The sequence below is a fragment of the Carcharodon carcharias genome, chromosome 9, assembly GCF_017639515.1.
Source record: "Carcharodon carcharias isolate sCarCar2 chromosome 9, sCarCar2.pri, whole genome shotgun sequence".
NCBI classification, from domain to species: Eukaryota; Metazoa; Chordata; class Chondrichthyes; order Lamniformes; family Lamnidae; genus Carcharodon; species Carcharodon carcharias.
Window position 1 is genome coordinate 45,908,564 of NC_054475.1, and position 20,834 is coordinate 45,929,397.

The 20,834-nt window shown below is 39.1% G+C and overlaps 1 protein-coding gene across 10 annotated transcripts in view; it reads right to left on the reverse strand.

Moving 5' to 3' along the window:
• anks1ab (ankyrin repeat and sterile alpha motif domain containing 1Ab) overlaps window positions 1-20,834 on the reverse strand; it is a 484,507-nt gene that overhangs the window by 26,567 nt on the left and 437,106 nt on the right. For all 10 annotated transcript variants that reach the window (XM_041195093.1, XM_041195098.1, XM_041195102.1 and 7 more), the window contains one exon: window positions 19,966-20,073. In XM_041195093.1, the coding sequence (XP_041051027.1) occupies window positions 19,966-20,073 (108 nt within the window). The remainder of the gene's footprint in view (window positions 1-19,965; window positions 20,074-20,834) is intronic.

Below are 20,834 nucleotides of genomic sequence, written 5' to 3' on the forward strand. Positions count from 1 at the left end.
CCGCTGAGGTTGTCCAACATTTTTACATTTTGTTTCAGATCTCCAGCATCCACAGTATTTTGTGTTTATTATATCATTGTTTAAGTTCCTGCCTCTCTTTTGACTCTTGATTTTCTACTATTCTTGAGCAGCTTTGTGTGTCTTCTACTGCGAAGAAATGTAAAAAAAAAATTGTTCAAAGCAGCTGCCGTTTCCTTCTTTCCCATTATTAATTCCCCAGAATCACCCACTAGGGATCAATGTTCACTTTAGCTACTCTTCTTTTTTATATGCTTGTAGAAGCTATTGCAGTCTATTTTTACATTTCTTGCTAGTATTTTTCTCATATTCCAATTTCTCCCTCTTTTTTTTTTAGGCATCTTTTGCTGGTTTCTAAAATTTTCCCAATCTTCTGGGCTACCCAGAATAAATACTGGGCTACTAATCTTTGCAGCCTGGTATATATTTTCTTTCAATTTGATACCATCCTTAACTTTCTTAGTTAGCCATGGATGATACATCCTTCTTGTAGCATCCATCTTTTGCTTTGGAATATATATTTGTTGAGAGTTATGAAATATTTCTTTAAATGTCTGCTACTGCTTCTCTACTGTCTTACTTTTCAACCTATTTTGTATGCATGCCAGAAAAATGCATGGACAGCTAAGTGATACCATATTCACTTGATCAATATATTCCAATTCTGCACTGATCAAACCAAGAGAAAACCTGCATGATACACTTTAAGAGATTCAATATAGTTGATCCACGCCCATGTTTCGCAATCAATTACACTTTAGTCATAACTGTTTATGGGCTGCAACCAATTGCAAAAGTAATAACTTTGAATCCAGTGAGAGAGCTAAATAAACACAAACAGTTGAAGTGAACACTCAAGTAAAGTTTGACAAAGATTACTTTTTACTGATGGCAATTCAGCTCCATCATGCTCCAACATATGCTTGTTTCCATTAATTAACAGTATTTATTATAGAAGCATAAAACAAAGACTTAAAAAGACAGGAAAAAAATAAAAAGCATATTCAATTCAATTTTATTGAATTTCAAAAACAGAGCAAGGTCTCTGAAGTCCAACTTTTTGTTAATGTGGTTTTAAGAGGAACAGGCATTGTGCAGTCATGAAACTTTAAAACTATGATTGAATAATGAAAATAAAACCTTATTTTTGCTTTTCTATATATAAACCTAGTCAAATAAAAGAAGCTGAGCAAAGAGTCAAATCAAAGATTACTGGTCATTGAAAGCTTTAGTGAAATTTAAGGAAACTGCATAAATTTACTAAAAGATAATTATGTCAATTCAATCACTATCCAGGTACTGTGTTGAATAAAGGATGCTATCTCTTTAAATCTAGTATTGATTTATCAACACGGTTTGACATTTATGGCTTATGAAGCACATTTCACCCTATGATTAACTGCACCACCAGGTTATCCTACAACCTTTTCCAAGGACAGATGATAAACGTTCACCGCATTAGAAGTACTTACTACCCTATTGGTTTATGGCCATGGGGCTTTAGTCTTTTTTTTTATTTAGGTATCTTTATCACAACATGCATATGCATTTTTATAGATGCATGGAATAAATCAGTGGTTAGATACTGAATGAAAGGTACATTGAACAGTTCAAGTAGCCAGTTAAAAGATTTTAGCTGAGTTTTTCCAGCATTTTTGTTCTTATTTAAGATTTTAGCATCACACTGCCAATTTCCTTTCTATGGACTATTTCAGTCCATTTTGCTGGAAATAATTAAGCTAATTTTGCAGTGTACAGACCACAGACTTAAACTCAATAAGTAGGACACAAACATACAGCATCATATCATACAATCCTGCAACTTTATTACTGTCAGACAGCTCATGCATGACTGAGTATGTAATGGGGTTCTGTGACCAGTATCAATGACATCAGTTTTAAATTATTGCAGGTAATCAAAACAAAAAAAAATTAATTAAAAATATAAGATGTCACTATACTCAATTTCCTCTTCTAAGTCCTTGAACTTGCTGTCACCTCACAAATATATGTTCATCTTTCTGCAACTCCATGTCAAATCCCTGGTTTCTGTGCCTGCCACATTATGCACTGTAACTAGAATGACTGCTCCCCACCAAGGGTTTACCCAGAAAGCGCCAATGCTGGTATCGATCAAGTAACTAAGTTCAACCATCTATGAAGCAGCATAACCTACAACAAGGACTGGTTTGAGGACCACTCGGCTGGGATGACATCTGTCATTGATGCAAAACCTACATGATGCACAACATAAGCTCAGCAGCTAAAACACTGCACGACCTGGAAGTGGCCATGACAGCCGTGCAAAAGATAGGGAGTTACAGCGCAAATAAATACTGGATTAACTTATATCAAGAAATTCAAACTACTTGTGACAATAGAAATCTACGAGCTATGTATGAAGGGATCAAGAAGGCTCTTGATCTTACCATCCCGAAGTTGCTCCTGTGAAGTCGGCAGATGGTGAAATATTCAGCGAGATAAGTAGACAAATGTCCCACTAGTCTGAACATTACTGTGAGCAGCACTCCTGTGAGATGGACATCTCCCAGCCTGTGCTTGATGCTTTCCTGCAGTTTCCTGTCATGGCTGATTTAGGCGAAGAGCCCTCACCTCTTGAGCTCAAGAAGGCCATAGGCTGCAAAGCCAATCGAAAGGCCCTCCAGCAAGGATGGAATCCCAGCTCACTGCTCAAAACTCTAAGTCCCATCTATTGCCATATCTTTATTTCCTTTTCCTTCTTCTCTGGTGGAAAGTGGGCTTCACTTTCACAGAATACGGATGCGGCAAAAATCATCATTTCATACAAAAACAAAAGGCAACAGAGGAGACTGCAACAACTAAACAGGGGCATCTCACTCCATAGCATCACAGGGAAAGCCTTTGCTAGAGTCCTACTTAAAAGGCTACATCTACATTCAGACCAAGTATACCTGGGAACACGGTGCAGTTTCCATGCCGTCAGATTTAGCGTGGACATGATTTCCTTCATATGACAGCTACAAGAGAATTGTAGAGAACAGGGTATGATTCTTTACCTTATTTGAATGGATCTCACTAAGGCATTCAACATCACCATCAAAGAGCAGGGCTCTACAAAATTGTAGTGAAGATTGGCTGTCCACCAAAGCTCCACAGTCTCATCTGTGCCTTTTATGACAACAAGCACTGCACTGTACAGTTTGATGGCTCTACTTCCGACAGTTTCAGGGTGAAGAATGGAGTGAAACAGGGCTGTGTCCTAGTCCCCACTCTGTTTGGCAACTTCTTCTCCATGCTCCTGACTTTTGCCTTCCCTGCAGATATGAAAGGAGTCTACTTGCATACTAGGTCAGAAAGCAAGCTCTGCAATCTGTCAAGACTGATAGTGAAGACAAAAACACACCTCGTCCTAATCAGAAAACTCCTCTACACTGATGATACTGTGTTAGTCATCTACAAGGAAACTCAGTTGCAAAGTCTCATGGGCTATCTCACCCTTGGCTGTAACCTGTTCTCTCTGACTATAAGTGTCAAGAAAACCATGGTCTTGGGACACATTGCATCTTAGCCCCTGACCACACTAAATAACACCCCGATGGAAGTGGTTAGAAAATTCTGCTATCTTGGGGCCACGGTGACAGACAATCTGTCTTTTGATGCAGAACCTGATACATGCATGTGGAAAGCAGCTACCACCTTTGGCAGACTCACAAAACACACATGGATTATCATCAAGCTGACCCTTAGAAGCAAGCTGATGGTTTATAAGATCTATTTTCTAACCACCTTGATGTATGGCTGTGAAACATGGATGACTTGCAACTAGCAAGTAAAGAAGCTTAACAATTCCCATCTATGGAAAGATGGAAACATTTCCAACCACAAATGAGGCTGTTTAGTGGTAACTGTGAAAATATGCCATTAAAAACCCAGTTACAACTCACTCAACAAAGTGCAATATTTTCTAAGTGTTTTTACAGCAAGTCTAATAGCGTGGAAGTTTTCATCAGTTCAATGATTTTTCACTGATTGCATTTTGGGGAACGGGGCAGCGTACACCAGAGAATCATTGGCAGAAACTTCCGGATTTCTGTATTTAACTCTGGATGTGTGGACTCCAGAAGTTGCAGTCAATTTCAGAGGAGCAATGATGACCAACACAGATGGTTTCATTGTCATTACTATGGCAACATCCAGGTTGTAACGAATTTTTTAAAAAGTTGCTCATGCAACAACATATGTGACAAAACTATTCTACAATATTAGTTAAATCCCCTTTTAATTTACAAGTGACACGTTTTCTGTACACATTACATAACTACATCACAGTTGATGGACATCTCAATATTTAGCTGAAATAGTGAATTGCTGTATTGTGCATTCACAGCTGTGTTATGCCATGGTCTAAAAGGAAATCTGATTAAGAGATTAATAACTTTTAACTACATAAATAGTCAAAATGGTATTATGATTGGGGCTTTATATCCAAATTGCAAGAAATTGCAATTTCTTTCACAGTCAAGTGTCTAGAACATAGACTTGTAATTTAACACAACGGCCGGAATATCCAAACACTTGACTGCAAAATATGGTCTATGGTTGTCCCAAATAATGGAATGACTTGCATTCCTGTTTTCATCCTTCTCATGTGTTGGTCATAAGTTAGTAAATCAATCCTAAATTCAGAGTTCTTCTTGGAACCTTCAGAAATTTGACCTTACTGTAGATGGACTGAGTGATTTCAAACAGCCATGCTCCATTTCTCAGCTAGAAAGGCAACAGCCAAAAATCTCCCAGAAAAATATCAACTTTCCCTGAAGAGCCACTTCAGTGAACAGTCATATTTCATATACTGTAAATTACAGAAAAATGGCATAAAAATGTATTTTTTATCTTACAAAACCATTTACTGCGGCTAAACCTTTTTACTAATCTTTACTAATTATTCCTGGTACAATCAAATAGATCTGTATGGATTACAATCTAAAATCTTGCAACATTTGCAAGTCTAACTTCAAATAAACTTGGTGAGGTTTTGTTCAGTGAAGTGTAAATTTCCCAGGGGAAGAAGAGGGAAAAGAAAGTTGAAATCTTAACCACGGATTGAAACTGCCAGCAATCATAACAGTTCTTGCAAGTTGTGTGAAAATGGGAAAATGTAAAGTGACATTTTAAAAAAAAGTCAGCACAATATAAAACAAATCTTTTTAATCTTTCTCTTTAGAAATAAAATTCAGTAAATTGCTGACAATAAGGTCAGTGATAATGAAACATATAAACCCTTGGAAACAGTATTTGAATAAATAGAAGATTCAACCTTGGGGATGATATTAACGATTGAGCATTAGTGTTCTTCTTTGTGACAGCTGTGCTTTCAACTACAAACCACCATGATAAATCTTAACCATTTATCAAAAAGCATTCAGCATCTTAGCAATGAAAGATTCCAAAAGATTAAAATAGCTTCATTTGTATTAATTTTACCTGCGATTAAATTCAAATGATATGGATCTGACAATAGGAACTTACATTTTTAGCTTATTCCTGAGTACCTCAGCTTTCCTAGATAAAGATCTGGAGCAAGAACCCTGGCTAACTTTTATCCCTCCATAACTTTATGACTCAAACGAAATGCAGCTCTTCGACTGTTCTCTCAGCTAAAAATAGCTATTCCAGCACAAGTAACAAAGTAAAAATGATGGCAACAATGGAAAATATACATTACCTACATAAGAACAGAGATTTTGGTCCCTCCCCAAGAATGATACATTTGAACTTGAGATTGGATTGTGGTGTACAATAATTGGTGCATTCTCTAAAAGGGCATTGGCCAAGCTATAATGTATTATACTTCATAAAGTATACATCATTGAAAAGCACGCACCTTAAATTTGCTCTGACCTAAAAAAGACAAACTACCAATAGCACCATTAAATTTATACTAGTCTCTGATTGCACCCTCTTTCTGTAATCTGAATTACAGTGGTTTTACACACTGCTACTTAGATCTGGATAAATGAATCCAGGTGAATTATCTCTAATCACTGGGAAGTTCTTGTTTAAGTAGGCCTTTCATTTCACAGAAAAAGCAGGGATAATAGCTCCTAACGCTTTTCATACATTTGAAACCATAGTACACAGCAATATTCAACAGCAAAGATGCAATGAACTGCACAGTAACATGTCCTAGAACACAAATAGGGATGAAAAGTCCTATCCTGGATAAGGTCAAAGTAAAAGCATAACAAAACTTCAGATGATTGATTTACAAATATGGTGGGGGGTGGGGAGAGGGAGGGAGGAGAGGGAGGGGAAGGGAGGAGAGGGGAGGAGGGGGAGGGGGAGAGGGGAGAAAGGGAGGAAGGGAGGAAAGGAGGAAGGGGGAGGGGAGAGGAGGAAGGGGGGGAGAAGGTGGAAAGAAAGGGGGCGAGGAAGGTGGGGGGGGGGGGAGGAACTGGGTGGGAGGAGGTGCTACTTTTTTCTACTCTTTTTCAGCCTCTAGCACTTGATTTCCACTTTGGTTCACCAGGAGGAGTAGGTTAATCAGTAACTCGTAAATAAATGGAGGTGTCTGAGACCTTAAAGCTGCAGAGACAGCTAGGAGTTTACAGATAATATCTGAAAGTGAGGTCACATGCGTCCTTTAAGTTGATTGGTTAATAAGTGTTGGCCTTTTCAAACTTGGTGCAGAGGAGATGATTGGTGAGTATCAGGTGAGTTATCATATTATGCCATACTGTAGTTCAATGCAGAGGTGTGAGGTGATTCATTTTGGCAGGGAATATGGAGAGACTGTATAAAATAAAGGGAGAAACTCTAAAGGAAGTGCAGGAACAGAGGAACCTTGATGTGTATATGTACATAAGTTATTGAAGCTGGCAGGAGCATGTTGAGAGAGCAGTTAACAAAGCAGATAGTATCTTTGGCTTTATTAATAGGGGCATTGAGTACAAGAGTAAGGAAGGAGGTCATGTTGAACTTGCATAAGGCATTGGTTAGGCCACATCTGGAATGCTGCGTCCAGTTCTGGGCAGCATAATTGAAGAAGGATGTGAAGGCACTGGGGAGAGTACAGAGGAGCTTCACAAGAATGATTCCAGGGATAAAGAACTGTAGCTATGAGGATAGATTGGAGAGGTTGGGATTCTTTTCCTTAGAGAAAAGAAGGCTGAGAGGAGGCTTGGCAGAGGTATTCAAGATCCTGAGGGGTATGGTCAGGGTAAATAGTGAGAAACTGTTCCCATTCAAGAAAAGCATCAAGAACAAGAGGGCACAGATTGAAAATAATTGGCAAAAGAAGTAAAAAGTGAAGAGAATTTTTCACCGAGGGTGGTTGGAGTTTGGAATGAACTTCCTGAGAAGGAGGTGGAGTTAAGTTTGATTGTGTTATTCAAAAGGAAATTGGATTGCTATCTGAAAAGAATGTGCAAGGTTATGGGGAATAAGGCAGAGGAGTGGGACTAGGTAGAATGCTCTTTCAGAGAGCCAGTGCAGACTTGATGGGCTAAATGGCTGCCTCCTGCACTGATTGTGCAGTAATATGAAAGGATAATACAAAATCTACTGTAATACCTGAGAGATAGTTAGTGCTTTTTCTCCTATACAGTAGTGAGTGCATTTTCTTCTATACAGTAGTGACTGTAAAGGCAATATTTTAACAACATTAATTGAGCACAATCTTGAATTTCAACTTGCTTAGTATAAAACCAATAAGGTTGAACGATTTGGTATAATTGTTACAGTGGTTATCATAATGGGAAACAATATCTGAACCAGAGTCAGTAATATTTTGGCCTCACAGAACTTAGTATCTCAGAAGTATGGGTTGGCCTGATTCCTCTCCATACCCTCCCAACAGCCTGCACTCCAACTCAATTGCAATTATTGGAAAAGGCAAGAGTCCACTGTCACTACAGAGTAACATGAAAATCTATCATCAATACCGATCAATGCGAAGCCTTGGGGCATTTTCAGAGTGATCCAACAAATCAGTGCAATGAAGAATAAATACTAAAACCAGTCACTAATAAATAAAAGACAAAGTGAAATATATCCAGTCTTGTATGTTAAATTGAAATTTAGAATAAGTTGAAGGAATCAGTTGTTTTCAGGAAGAAATATAGCAAAGACTAGGGAAAATGCTAAATATGTAATTATTTACATTGTATAAGTAAGGCTCTTGGCCTTTGTGCAAAACTGAATGCAGTAGCATGGATCAACCATGTAAAATCCCTCAAAATACTGCAATATTTGCCAGTAAAGACATGCTAGGGGATTTGTTTGTTCATAAAGGTATTTATCACCAATGTCACATCATCACTTGCTATATATGTGAAGTACAAAACTCCTGTCCAAAAATGTCATGGAGATAGATCCTAAACTCCTGAAGGTTGAACCTTGATATTAAGAGGTGTTATCATTTTCATTACCAAGTTTCCATCAATTTTGGCGTATAATAGACTTAAAGTAAAGGTGCCAGTTGACCCAAGCTATGATGCATGTAGTTTAAAAATAATGTGCTGAGGCCTATAATTTTGCTGATGATTTGGAGTTAATCCAATTCAGGCTGATCCACCTGTTGGTGACTTTCACTGGAAGAGGATCCCTGCTGACAGGTCTTTGCAGAATTCCCTCCATCCAAATGTATGACAACTATGTAATTGAGGCTGAAGCCCAACAGATCAGAGATTTAATCTGAGGTGTCCAGGTTTGAGTTTATAATTGATAAAACCCCTAAGATGCAAGGGAAGCCAGCAAAAGCTGTAGTAAAGTAAAGTGGCCAGACTTGTCATCGTGGGACTGATAGAGATTGTAATCACAGGGACACGGGAACTAGGAGCAGGAATAGGCCATTTACCCCCTTGAGCCTGCTCCGCTATTCAACTAGATCATGGCTGATCATCTACCTCAATGTCATTTTTCCCACTATCCCCATGTCCTTTAATATTTAGAAATCTATCGATCTTTGTCTTGAATACACAAAATGACTGAGCTTCCACAGCCATCTGGGGTAGAGAATTCCAAAGATTCCACCCTCTGAGTGAAAAAATTCCTCCTCATCTCAGTTCTAGATCACCTACCTCTTATTCTGAGACTGTGCCCCCTTCCAACACTAACACCTTGCTCATTTCAAGTAATCCAGCAGAACTGCTGGATTACTTGACATGAGAATGGTGTTATATGCTTTTGTAGTGATGATCAAAGGGCTAACTAAAATTCAAAGACTTTATGATCTACAGCTCATGTCATTTCTTTTACAGAGATCTTAAATCTGCTTTCAGTATGATCATAATTCCAGTTGATTTCATCATTAATAACTTGGATGTCTTATTTAATATGTATGTGGCTTCTAGCTTGGGATGTACAACCAATGATAAGAGCCATCATACACGCCACAAAGACAACACTTAATTCTTGACACATTACTTACACTATGGCATCTCTTCTCCTCAGCAACTAGAAAGCGCTGTATATCACACAATATATAACTGAAAATAATTACTGCTCTTGTGGTACTAAAGAAAATTTGGCCTGAGAACATCCACATCAAATTCAACATGCTTATGGTTCATGTTCGACTTCCAGTTGGGAAGAATTCAACGGAAGAGTTCATTGAGTTTATGTCTGCTACATGTACTCAGTGTCACTGGTCAAGCAGAATAACTTGGAATTCAATATGAATTCCAAGTGTTTCATGCATTACTCTTTTATGCAACACATTCCTGGCCCATTTGGAAGATGCATTCTCTTAAAACTTAAATTTATTTGTCACTAAAATTCATGTAGCAAGCATTGAAACAAAGTTTGCTGAAAAGAAAGCAAACACTATAAAAGAATGAACCCTGGCACAAGCAGCATTTGTGTAAAGGAGGATGAAGTTCCATAAAGGTCAAAAGAAAACTGTAATGTAATATCAATGAGAATTACCTTGGACAGAGTAACCTCCAAGGCCAACTAAGTACATTCAGATGCTGCCACGTCTAACCAGGTACCTGGACTCAACCTCTGGTTCTCTAACATTAGCTCTGTCGTACCACTACCGTTAGCTTCTCTGCACTATTTTTAACATCTGTATGCAGAGCACTCAATGTTCACAATCATTCTTTTTCCCTCCCCAGTCTTTGGAGCCACATATTCTGCAACTGACCTGCCCTAGACATTCACCCAAGTTGCTCTGTTATGACTACATAACAGTAGAATTGACTTTCTCCAAAGGCATAGCAGCAAGAAGGGCAACAAACAGGAGCACAGACTAAAGGGTTTCTTTGCTGAATATTGTTGAATGTTCTACTGAAGCAACCAGTTCCACTGAAACGAGCCACAAAATCCAAAAGCTGATCCCAGATCACAGGAATGTGTCTCAATGTAAACACAGAAATAAGAATTTCCAATAGAGGAGGAAACTGTAGTAATTATACTCATACTGAGGGAGGCCAACAGAAATGGAAAAAGAAAACAAGTTGCAGATTATGCTAAATTTTGATAATTGCACCAACCTAATTAAAGTTCTTCAAAGGATGTTTTTATCATAATTGCATTGGCTTAATTTGCTACATTGAGCGAGAATTCCAGTTTTATCACAAACAAATTTTAAGCTTTTTTACATTTTAGTTTATAATTAACTGGATTTGTTGCTACATATGATGAAAATGGAACTCTATTTAATGCAAGGTGTAAAATGGCAGTCATTCATATAAAGACACATTTATTTCAGGCATTGGTGGACTCCACTCTACAGAAACCTGTTTTGTGACATTTACACATATTTAGAAGTATGCAAAGGGTACACGGAAAATGTTGTTTGACAATAGACCTTAACAGAAAATTTCAACAAGCTGGTGCTTCTGATCAAAAGCCAATTTTAGAACCTAGATTACCGCCTTGTTCTTAAATTTTATCCTTGGGAATAAGGGAGCACTAACAGCATCAAAAATAAACCTTGAGTTTATACAGTACAATGTATGCACAAATGTTAAACTGCCACCATCTCCCCATAACTTTCTAAATCTAACATGACCAGGAGGGGAATTCAGAAGCATTAAGTACAGTAGCCTAGTTGCCTCAACGATACAAGGCCACTAAGCCTAAAAATGTGTGGGCCACGCCCTGGCAGTTATGCAGGTTCGCGCCTATTAATGCCTTTCAGTGCTAACCCTGCTACAGTTTCCCACATCATTCCAGGTGTTATCCAGTGGAAACCTGTTCCACATTTATGGAAATGCTGCAGATGCCCAACATTCTGGGGCTGGGGGTGACCAGTGATCTTAATATTATCCAACACCTCAATTTACGATGCAAGAGAACTATGGGGGTCATGTTGTACAGTGTGGCGTAAAAGGATTTCCTGATCATTCAAATGTCACAACTGCAATAACAATCTCAGCCCTCTTCTTCCTTCAAGTTGTTGATCATAGAGGTCTTCCTATGGACTGTTGGGAGAATCAGAAGATTATCTTGGAGGCCTCTGAGGCAAGGAGTGAGGCCTGCTGGTTCTTCACCTCTTGGAGATCCTCTGACATCAACTACAACAGGAGCAGATTCTGCATGCTTTTATGGAGTCTTGACATTTCCCTCCATGTCTCTCTTGCCTTCTGACACCTTGATTGAATCTCTGACACACTTTTGTGATCCCATTTGAGTTTCTCCATATTTTCCGGGTCAGCATTTTGATGTTCCGCTTCCATGACATTGCCAAACTTCTGGTCTTCCTGCAGGCAAGTCAGCCAGTAGGGGCACTGGTCAGAGACTACAAGCTTGATGCGCACACCATGTTGAGTTGGAACTATATTGCCGTTCCTTCATTGCCACTGGGACAAAACGTGGAACTGCCTTCCTAATAGAGCTGTGGGTATTGCTACACCACATGGACTGCAATAGTTCAAGAAAGTGGCTTACCACCACCTTCCCAAGGGCAATTGGAAATGGGCAACAAATGTTGGCTTTGCCAATAACACTCCAATCCATGAAAGAATAGCCCTCTCCATTGTAAGTTTCTGCACCAGCAGAAATGCTTAAGTACTTCAACAAATCCTTCAAACAGTTTTACCTCCACTGTGAGCGGTCATTTAAGGTCTGGAAAATGACAATTCCCCTCTACAATAATGCATAAATACAGTGGTCTAAGCTCTAACTTGGTTGTAATTTTGTTTCCAGGTCCACCCAAAGAGACAGTTTCTGCTCTCAGCAATATGTAGACCTTCACTGATGAACACTTCCATCTCAACCCTATCTTGCTTCTCTAACCTTCTTGAAACACATGCAGCCTTGCAAGTTTGTTCTCCAGTTATACTTTCCCTTTACAAAATATCTAATAGCTTTGTTTTTGGAAGACAAATTATGGTTGAAACAAAGCTAGAAATAACCATCCATTCAGTTCTTTATATGGTTCATTTAAGCCAGAACTAGCTTGTTCTCTGTCACATTTCCAGACCTTCTCTTGAATGATTGACTGAACCTACAATGCTGAATAATTAATAGCATTGTTGCAGCTATTTTCCCCACTGCCTGTGGGGAAACCTAAACTCCTTGTAAGTCATTCTCGGTATTAATATACATTGGAGAAAGAAGATAAGATAGATATCTAAATTAGCTTCAAGAAACCAACCTGGTTCATGAGAAATAAGTTATTTTTTTGGCAGCTTTGGCTATTACTTAGGCTGGTTCAAATTATTGCCTTTAGAGGCGATTTCACTCCCTTCCCAAGTGTCTGACAACAATCTCACAAAACTGGCTGTGGAAGACTAAAATAGATTACAACACTAAAGGCAAAATGAATTTAACAGTGCACTGGTACACAATGCTTCAAATCTACTGAAGAAACAATTCTTTAGGACTGTGGATACTGTCAACGTTCTTGTATGCATAACAGAGACCGGAATTACTCTCAACTTGTGGTCCTTGAAATACAGCATTTATAATTATAAATGAAATCTGATAGCTCATCTCACCTTTACTCTGAATATAATACACACTAGTAACAATTTGCATTTACGTGGCACCTTTAATGTAAAAAGAGTATCCTGATAAAAGATAGAGGAAGATAAAATCAGTGGACACTGAGGTATGAATGGAGGGATTATAGACTGACAGTTAATGAGATTAATTGAGAGGTTTTTGAATATGGAAAGATAACTTAACAGTTGGAAGAGATTGGGAGGGAGTCCCAGAGTTTGCTCTCTCATATGGAGATATAACGGAGTTATGGAAGAAGCAGGATAAAAGCTGGATTTTTTTGAGGAGTGGATCATTAAGGTCAGTTTTATAAGAGGTATGGGCACTGCTGGAGAATAGAGGCAGATTGGGGGTGTCAGTGAGCATGGAATGGAGACAAACAAATTGGGAAAACAGAAGCTGAGAGTGGAAGAGGATCGTAGAAGTGGTGGTGTGTTTCATGGATATGTGTGATGATAGAGGAACAGTGCATATTGGAGGAAGTTGGAGCTAGGTTCAGGGGAAGCGTTCAGCTGGCAGTCATAGAGCTACATTTTTGTACCCAGGTCCTGATCCTGTCTGGAGGAAATGTGGACTGGGAGTTCACAAATGCTGTCACCAGGACCCAGAAGACGATTTTTGAGGAAGTGGCCACCTCAGGGGGCCCTGTCCAATTATGGAGGGCAGACTCCTGAGGATTGGCTCCTCCAGTACTGAAATATCAATATCACTATGTTTGTCTTGGGAGTTGCCAATATCAGTAGGGGAACAAGAAAGTGCCTCAAAATGGAGGTGCCGTCTGAAGAAATTTTCAACAAGAATAAAAAGTGACCACCACTGCCAGACCAACAATGTGAAGGGGGATTCCCTCGATTACATCCACAGGATGGTGGAGCTATGGCTCTTTGGCTATCACGGCAGGGGAGGTTAAATTCAATGAGGCATCAATTGCATCGGGCTTTGATCTCAGCAAGGGTGACAACCTGCCATTTGGAAAATTCCAAATGGCTTCTGATAGGTGCCCTATATGGCCAATTTCATTCACCTAATTGACTACCCATTGCTGGCAGGCAGTTAGCCATCACCTGCCCCACACCTGCCTGCTCCAATCCAAAATTGCCTGGAAGCAGGACCATGGCAGCAGACAGGTATGCCAGACAGCAGTGGGAAATTGTGGGATCTCCTGCTTCCACATCTCATCGAAAATTCTGCTGTAAGAAATTGAACTTTTCAGATTGTTAGAGAATTCTTATAGAGTTGGCAGGCATAGCATAAAGTTATCTAGCAGGAGGATGTTTCTCTTCTCTCTCTGGAAAAGCACAAACAGTCCTTAGCTGAGGTAAAACAAAGATAATAGCCAAGGAGGATAGTGCTACCAGGGGTCTCATGTTAAGGTCTCCTGGTACATGTTTCCATGTTGACATTCCTAAGACCATATGATGGTGTCATATGCTCTCTTATCTATACCATCTCAGCCTCCTCCAGAGATCCCCAGCACCACAGATGCCATTCTTCAGCCAATTCGATTCATTCTACGTGATATCAAGAAACGGCTGAAGGCACTGGATACTGCAAAGGCTACGGGCCCTGACAATATTCCAGCGATAGTACTGAAGACGTGCTCCAGAACTTGCCACACTCCTAGCCAAGCTACCCAGTACCTACAATACTGGCATCTACCCGGCAATGTGGAAAATTGCCCAGGTATGTCCTGTACGCCAAAAAGCAGGATAAACTCAACCTGGCCAATTACTGCCCCATCAGTCTACACTCCATCTTCAGTAAACTGATGGAAGGGGTCATCAACAGTGAGATCAGTTGGCACTTGCTTAGCAATAACCTGCTCAATGATGCTTAATTTGGATTCTGCCAGGGACACTCAGCTCCTGACTTCTTAACAACCTTGGTTCAAACATGGACAAAAGAGCTGAATTCCAGAGGTGAGGTGGAAGTGAGTGCCCTTGACATCAAGGAGCCCTAGCAAAACTGAAGTCAATGGGAAACAGGGGGAAAATGCAGCGCTGGTTGGAGTCATATCTAGCACAAAGGAAGATGATTGTGGTTGTTGGGGGTCAATCAGCTCAGTTCCAGGACATCACTGCAGGAATTTCTCAGGGTAGTGTCCTAGTCCCAACCATCTTCAGCTGCTTCATCAATGATCTTCCTTCCATCATAAGGTCAGAAGTGGAAATGTTCACTGATGATTGCACAATGTTCAGCACCATTTGCGACTCCCTAGATACTGAAGCAGTCCATGTCCAAATGCAGCAAGACCCAGATAATATCCAGATTTAGGCTGACTAGTGACAAGTAACATTTGTACCACACAAAAGCCAGGCAATGACCATCTCCAGCCAAAGTGATGGACAGAGGGATGGTGACACCTTTGGTACCCGTCCTTTGGTCCCGGGCCACAGCTATTCAAACAAGTGATTGACATAAACCAGCCCCTAGAAATAAAGTATATTAACGGGTGCTCGGGGGTTCAGGAGAAAGTCCTGGTCAGGCAGCTGCCTTCTTCAGATGAAAGGAGACCAGGGAAGAGTTTCCTAACACTTCAGCTAGCGAACAGAAGGTTGCTGCCACAAGCTACAGGATCAACTCTTGCTCTGCCCCATCTGTCTGTTCGTCCTCTGGGATCAGCATACCACCCTCACTTGTCACGGTAATATGCTTTATTTGTCCATTTAACTAATGCATCATTTTTAAACTGCTACTTCTTAATAAATTTAATAAACTACCTTAAAATTGCTTATGAGTTCTCGACAACTTATTCTGGGTAATCTATGACTCCTGAACCTAAAACCTATACACAGAGACTGGGAAGGGGTGGTCAGAGGGGTTTCAAGCAACTGTGTGGATGTCCTCAATTAAACACAAAACCCAAACCCTGATCTGACTGGGAGAAGTGGTATGGCACTGAAAGGAGTGCAACTCCAGTGTGCTATAAAGCTAAGTTTAAAAAAACTCGTAAGTGACTTATTGTCATGGGCATGTTTTGAACCTACTGGGCGTTAAATATTTAGACAATACTGGCATTGGTATCAAGCTCTCTACATGTTTCAATTTTAAGTCATTGAGAGAGGAGCTCTGCACACATGTAACTACACAAATTCAGACCTTTCTCCTGGGCACAAAAATGAAGCCTCAGCCTCATCAACTACATGACTGACATCAATAGCGCAGCCGCTGGTCTCAGACTGGTAGTTGCAGTATAAAGGCAAAAATGAAATGTGAGTAAAAGGAATGAAATAATTTTGCAAAAATGACAAATGTAATTTACTTAACCATTAATCAATGTCAGCCTGGAACAGATCAGCTTAAAATACAGATATGGAAATCTCCAAGCAGGCTTCCTTCCCTCCCTCTCAGCAGCAGAGATGAGACTCCAAGTGAACTCAACTTGGAAAAATTACAAACAAAAAGATTAATTAAAACAGCTAAAACCTTATGAAAGCTTTCATTTTGGAAATAATAATGGAGCTAACACAAACCCCCCCAAAAAAGGTTAACATGATAAAAATAACCAGTAACACAGTTACTGCTTTTTCACACTCATGAATTAAAGCCAGCTAACATAGCTTGATAATGCTTTCTTCCCATTTGGTCTTTCTTTGCTGATGGTATAAACACTGACAGAAGCATTTTTGGCATCTCTGGAATCTACTGATTTCTACTTCTGCAGAATTAGTAATGTAATCAATAAAATGTTACCTCTTTACGAAGTAGCCAATGACTTTACCATTTATCTGATTATCACTGTTACAGCACAGGCCTGCTTTCATGTTGCACTGATTAATCCAGATCATTCACTTTCTATTGCCAGAGCAACATTAATTTAAGGATAAAGCTGTGCAAGTGTTTTCTACCATTTTTCGCAATTATTGAGAAAAAGTCTTTACATCCTACAAATTATGTGTTATCATTCTTCTTAAAAGAGGCTAAGAGGCACAGATTGAAACAATCGTGCATGGGTTAGCATTGATCTGCATTCTCGGTTCAAAACAGTCATTACTTTTAATGAAAACTATTTTCGGTCTCATGCATGTTTGTAAATTAACACTTTCCAGTCTAAAAAAAAGATACCTCTTCCAACCCCATTGAAACATGTTTCTGATGTCTTCCTACATAACCCTTCATTAATCAACCAAGATGGTAGACAATTGCCCTTCACCTAGGCATCCAAAACTGCTGCTTGATCTAGTTAATAAGGAATGCAAAATTAAGTACAGGCTAATCTGAACTCTAATTTTCCCTTTTCTCTATGAAGAAACACAACTTGCCTTGACTTGACTCCTCCCCAGTGATGTAGCAAAGACTAGCACCCAATCTGCAGGAGGCCAAGCCTACATCCAACTATTTCACAGCACAGCTCAAGATTATTATGAGATGTTAAACTGATGCCCCATCTGCCCCCTCAGGTGGGCCTAAAGATCCTATTGCATTTTTTTTTTGAAGAGCAGTGGGGGAATTCTCTGGCGAACATGCATTCCTCAGTCACTACTGTTTGTGAGAGCTTCCTGTGTGTGCTAATTGGCAATGTTTCCAATATTATTACAATGATTACACTTCAAAAGTATTTTTGAGTTTTTTTTAAATCTTGGATTAAAGTGTTTCAAATTTTCTTTCAAGAAGGGTTTTATTTGATTACAGCGACAAACATATACATTCTTGCATGCATTCTTCTCTATGATAGCTGCCAATTACTAATGCAAGACAAAGTGCACATTGTAAAAGCAGCTTGAAAAAAAGGATTAAAACACGAAGCAAGTGTTGTAAGTTATTCTGTATCATGCATCATCTAGTGCCTGAAGCTCAGAAAGCTATGCTCGGCTGTAGCAAAAGTAATATCTGCAAGAGTGCCGAGTACTTTAAACCTCATCAAACTCACAGTACAAAGATGTGCCTCAGTGCTCCAATGAAGATAAGTTAGGTCTTGTCCAGGGGATTCATATGAACTTAAAAGTAAATCCTCTCTCTGTTGGTCAGTGTCTATTACCATCCAACATTTACCAAAATCATTAGACTTCATAGCATTTCACCAACCATTTCCATGTTTTGTAACCATAATGAAAACACCATTCAACCTGTAACGTGGTTGAGAAAAGGCTCACAGCAGGGTATCTTTTAATGGCCTATTTTCCCATTTTCTGTCAGTTGTACAGACAAGAAATCAGATTCAATGCAAATCAAACAATTATAGCTGTAAATGCATAGTAATTTTTAGTAGCACAAGGAGCTAAATGTAGCATTTTGTACTCCCTGAAAAAGGCACAGATTATATAAAAGCCAGTGCAAAGAAAGATGAAACCGCAAACAGGTAAATCACAAAAGTCTGTACTTATAAGTTGAACTGTCTAAATTGTGTCCTCAAAATGGAGTCAGTCATGAGATTGAATGCTCTGAAACGGGAGAATTAAATGGCAAAAGCTTATACAAACAAAAAGGGATAGAATACAAGCCATTAAGACTGCAAGTCTACAACTGGCTCATTAAGGAGAACATAAAAATATCCCATCTTATCTGGACCTGTGTGTGAATTCTCTGTTAGCAGGGTTTGCAACATTCTTCCACAAACAGCAATTGATGCTGGGTCAATTGTTAATTTTAAACCTTAGATTTTTGCTAATCAAAGGTATAAAAAGATGGAAATATGAAATTAGGTCATAGATCAGCCATGATCCCGCTGAATTGTGGAACAGGGGCTAAATGGTCTATCCTTCTCCCATGTTCTAAAAGGTCTGAGAAGTAAGGAAGTAAATGAGCAACCTTGGCATGTCTAAGTGCTGGTGCTTCATTAATCTGGGGATCATCAACACCGCAAGGACTTTGTGAGATGACTGATTCAACTTTTACATCTATAAGTTTGATCAGTGGAACTAAGAAATTTGCTTTGAAAATTATGGATATATATGATGTTTTTGCTTTCAGTTTATGGACCTTGGTTTAGTTTTGTTCTAGTGTTTGTAGTAGTACAGTACTTTGTATATGTAGAAGAGTCTTTCTTTAAAATTGGCAAGTAACAGAGAAAGAGAGGAGAGAGGAAGCTTACATGACTTAAGAATGTATGGATACTTCAGAAACTACAAGCAGATATATGCGTGTCACTTAGATTTACAAGATTCCTTGAGATCAAGAAGATTCAGATCTCAGACAGCTATTTCAGTTACAGGCAGCTACCAACTTGGAAAATGAATTTACTCAGGAGCAGGAGTAAGGAATAACAACTTAACAAATGGAAGTTCATCACTTTGACATTTCAGAAGGCAAATGCCATCCACTCAGATGAAGTTGACTTAACAAGTTCATTCCCCTCAACTCATAGAGATGAGGTCCTATAAATTCTGGAAAAATTATTAACGATAAGCATGTAGACTTGAATCTATTGAACAGATTGGCTATCTAATGCCATTAACTTATGTAAAGAGTCTAATCCTAAATTCAACTAACCAATTTACATTGCACTGATCTCAACAGATAATCAGCAAGCAGTAAATGCTGAATTTCTCGGACTTACTGAACCGTTCGTTAAAGCTTGTTATTTATTTAGTCAATTAACCCTACTTTCTAATTATTTGTATACTCAATGTTTAAGTGCTGCTAACTATGATTGATTAATATGTTTAATAAACAGCTGTTAGTTCATGGCTTGCACATCTGACTTTTTTGATAATTGGCAGAAGAGATATCATTCATTCAGTTAATTGCTTGTGTGGATCCTGATGGGAGATTTGTAGGATAAACATTAATATAATCTGAACTGATTGGTGCAAGTCAGTTTGGTGAGCCTAAATTAAGCATCATTAACTCCTAGGCATAAACTGGGTAGTAAACAACAGATGGTTCTTTGTCAAGTAGCCAAGGCAACAGATGAAAGATTTGTCTAGTGCCTTTGATAAATATTGTTATTCAGGTATTGATTTGAGTTCTTACAATGTTAGTCCAACTAAGGTGATCCCTTTGTGCTACATCTAATACTGTGCTACATCTAAAAATGCTACCAGATATTAAACAACTACTACAGGATCATCTGACCTTCAGTTGGGACAATCGTGGTGGTTTCTGAGGTGGTTCTTCGTAGGGCCGGTCTCCAAGAGATGCTAAGATTCGTTTTCGATGACCGAGTAAGGCTATTTTCAGCACCTAAAATAACATAAAAATGAATCAGGAAAAAGAAATCATAAAGAAAATTATTTATCCTACTTCAAAAACAACAACTTGTATTTGTATCAGTGCCTTTAAAGAAATAAAATATCCCAACACGTTTCATAGGAGCTTTTTAAAATTGATTGAGTTGATTTAAAATTTGATATTGAGCCACTTAAGGAGATACCAGGCAAATGACCAAATGTTTCGTCAAGGGTAGGTTTTAAGGAACATCTTAAAGGAGGTGAGAGAGGTGGAAAGATTTTGTGGGCAGGAGAATTACAGAGCTTAGAATCTTGGCAGCTGGATACACGGCCACTGATTGTGGAAGAATTAAAATTGGAGATGCTCAAAAGATCAGAATTAGAGGAGCGCAGATATCTTGGAGTGTTGTGCAGCTGGAGCAGGTGATGGAGATATGAAGGAGTGAGGTCATGGAAGTAAACAAAGAAGAAGGATTTTAAAATTAAGGCATAATTTAACTGGGAATCAACGTAGGTCAGCATACATATGGGTGAGTGGTACTTAGTGCAATTATGGACACAGGCAGCAAACATTGGGATGACTTCAAGTTTACGTAGGGTAGAACTTGGGATGTCAGCCAGATGCATTTGAATCATCAAGCCTGGAGGTAACAAAGTCATGGATGAGGATCTCAGCAGCAGATGAGTTGAGGCATGGGTGAAGTCAGGCAACATTGAGGGGGTGACCTAATAGAGGTATTTAAAATTATGAAAGAGTGGGTCTTCTTATGGGGA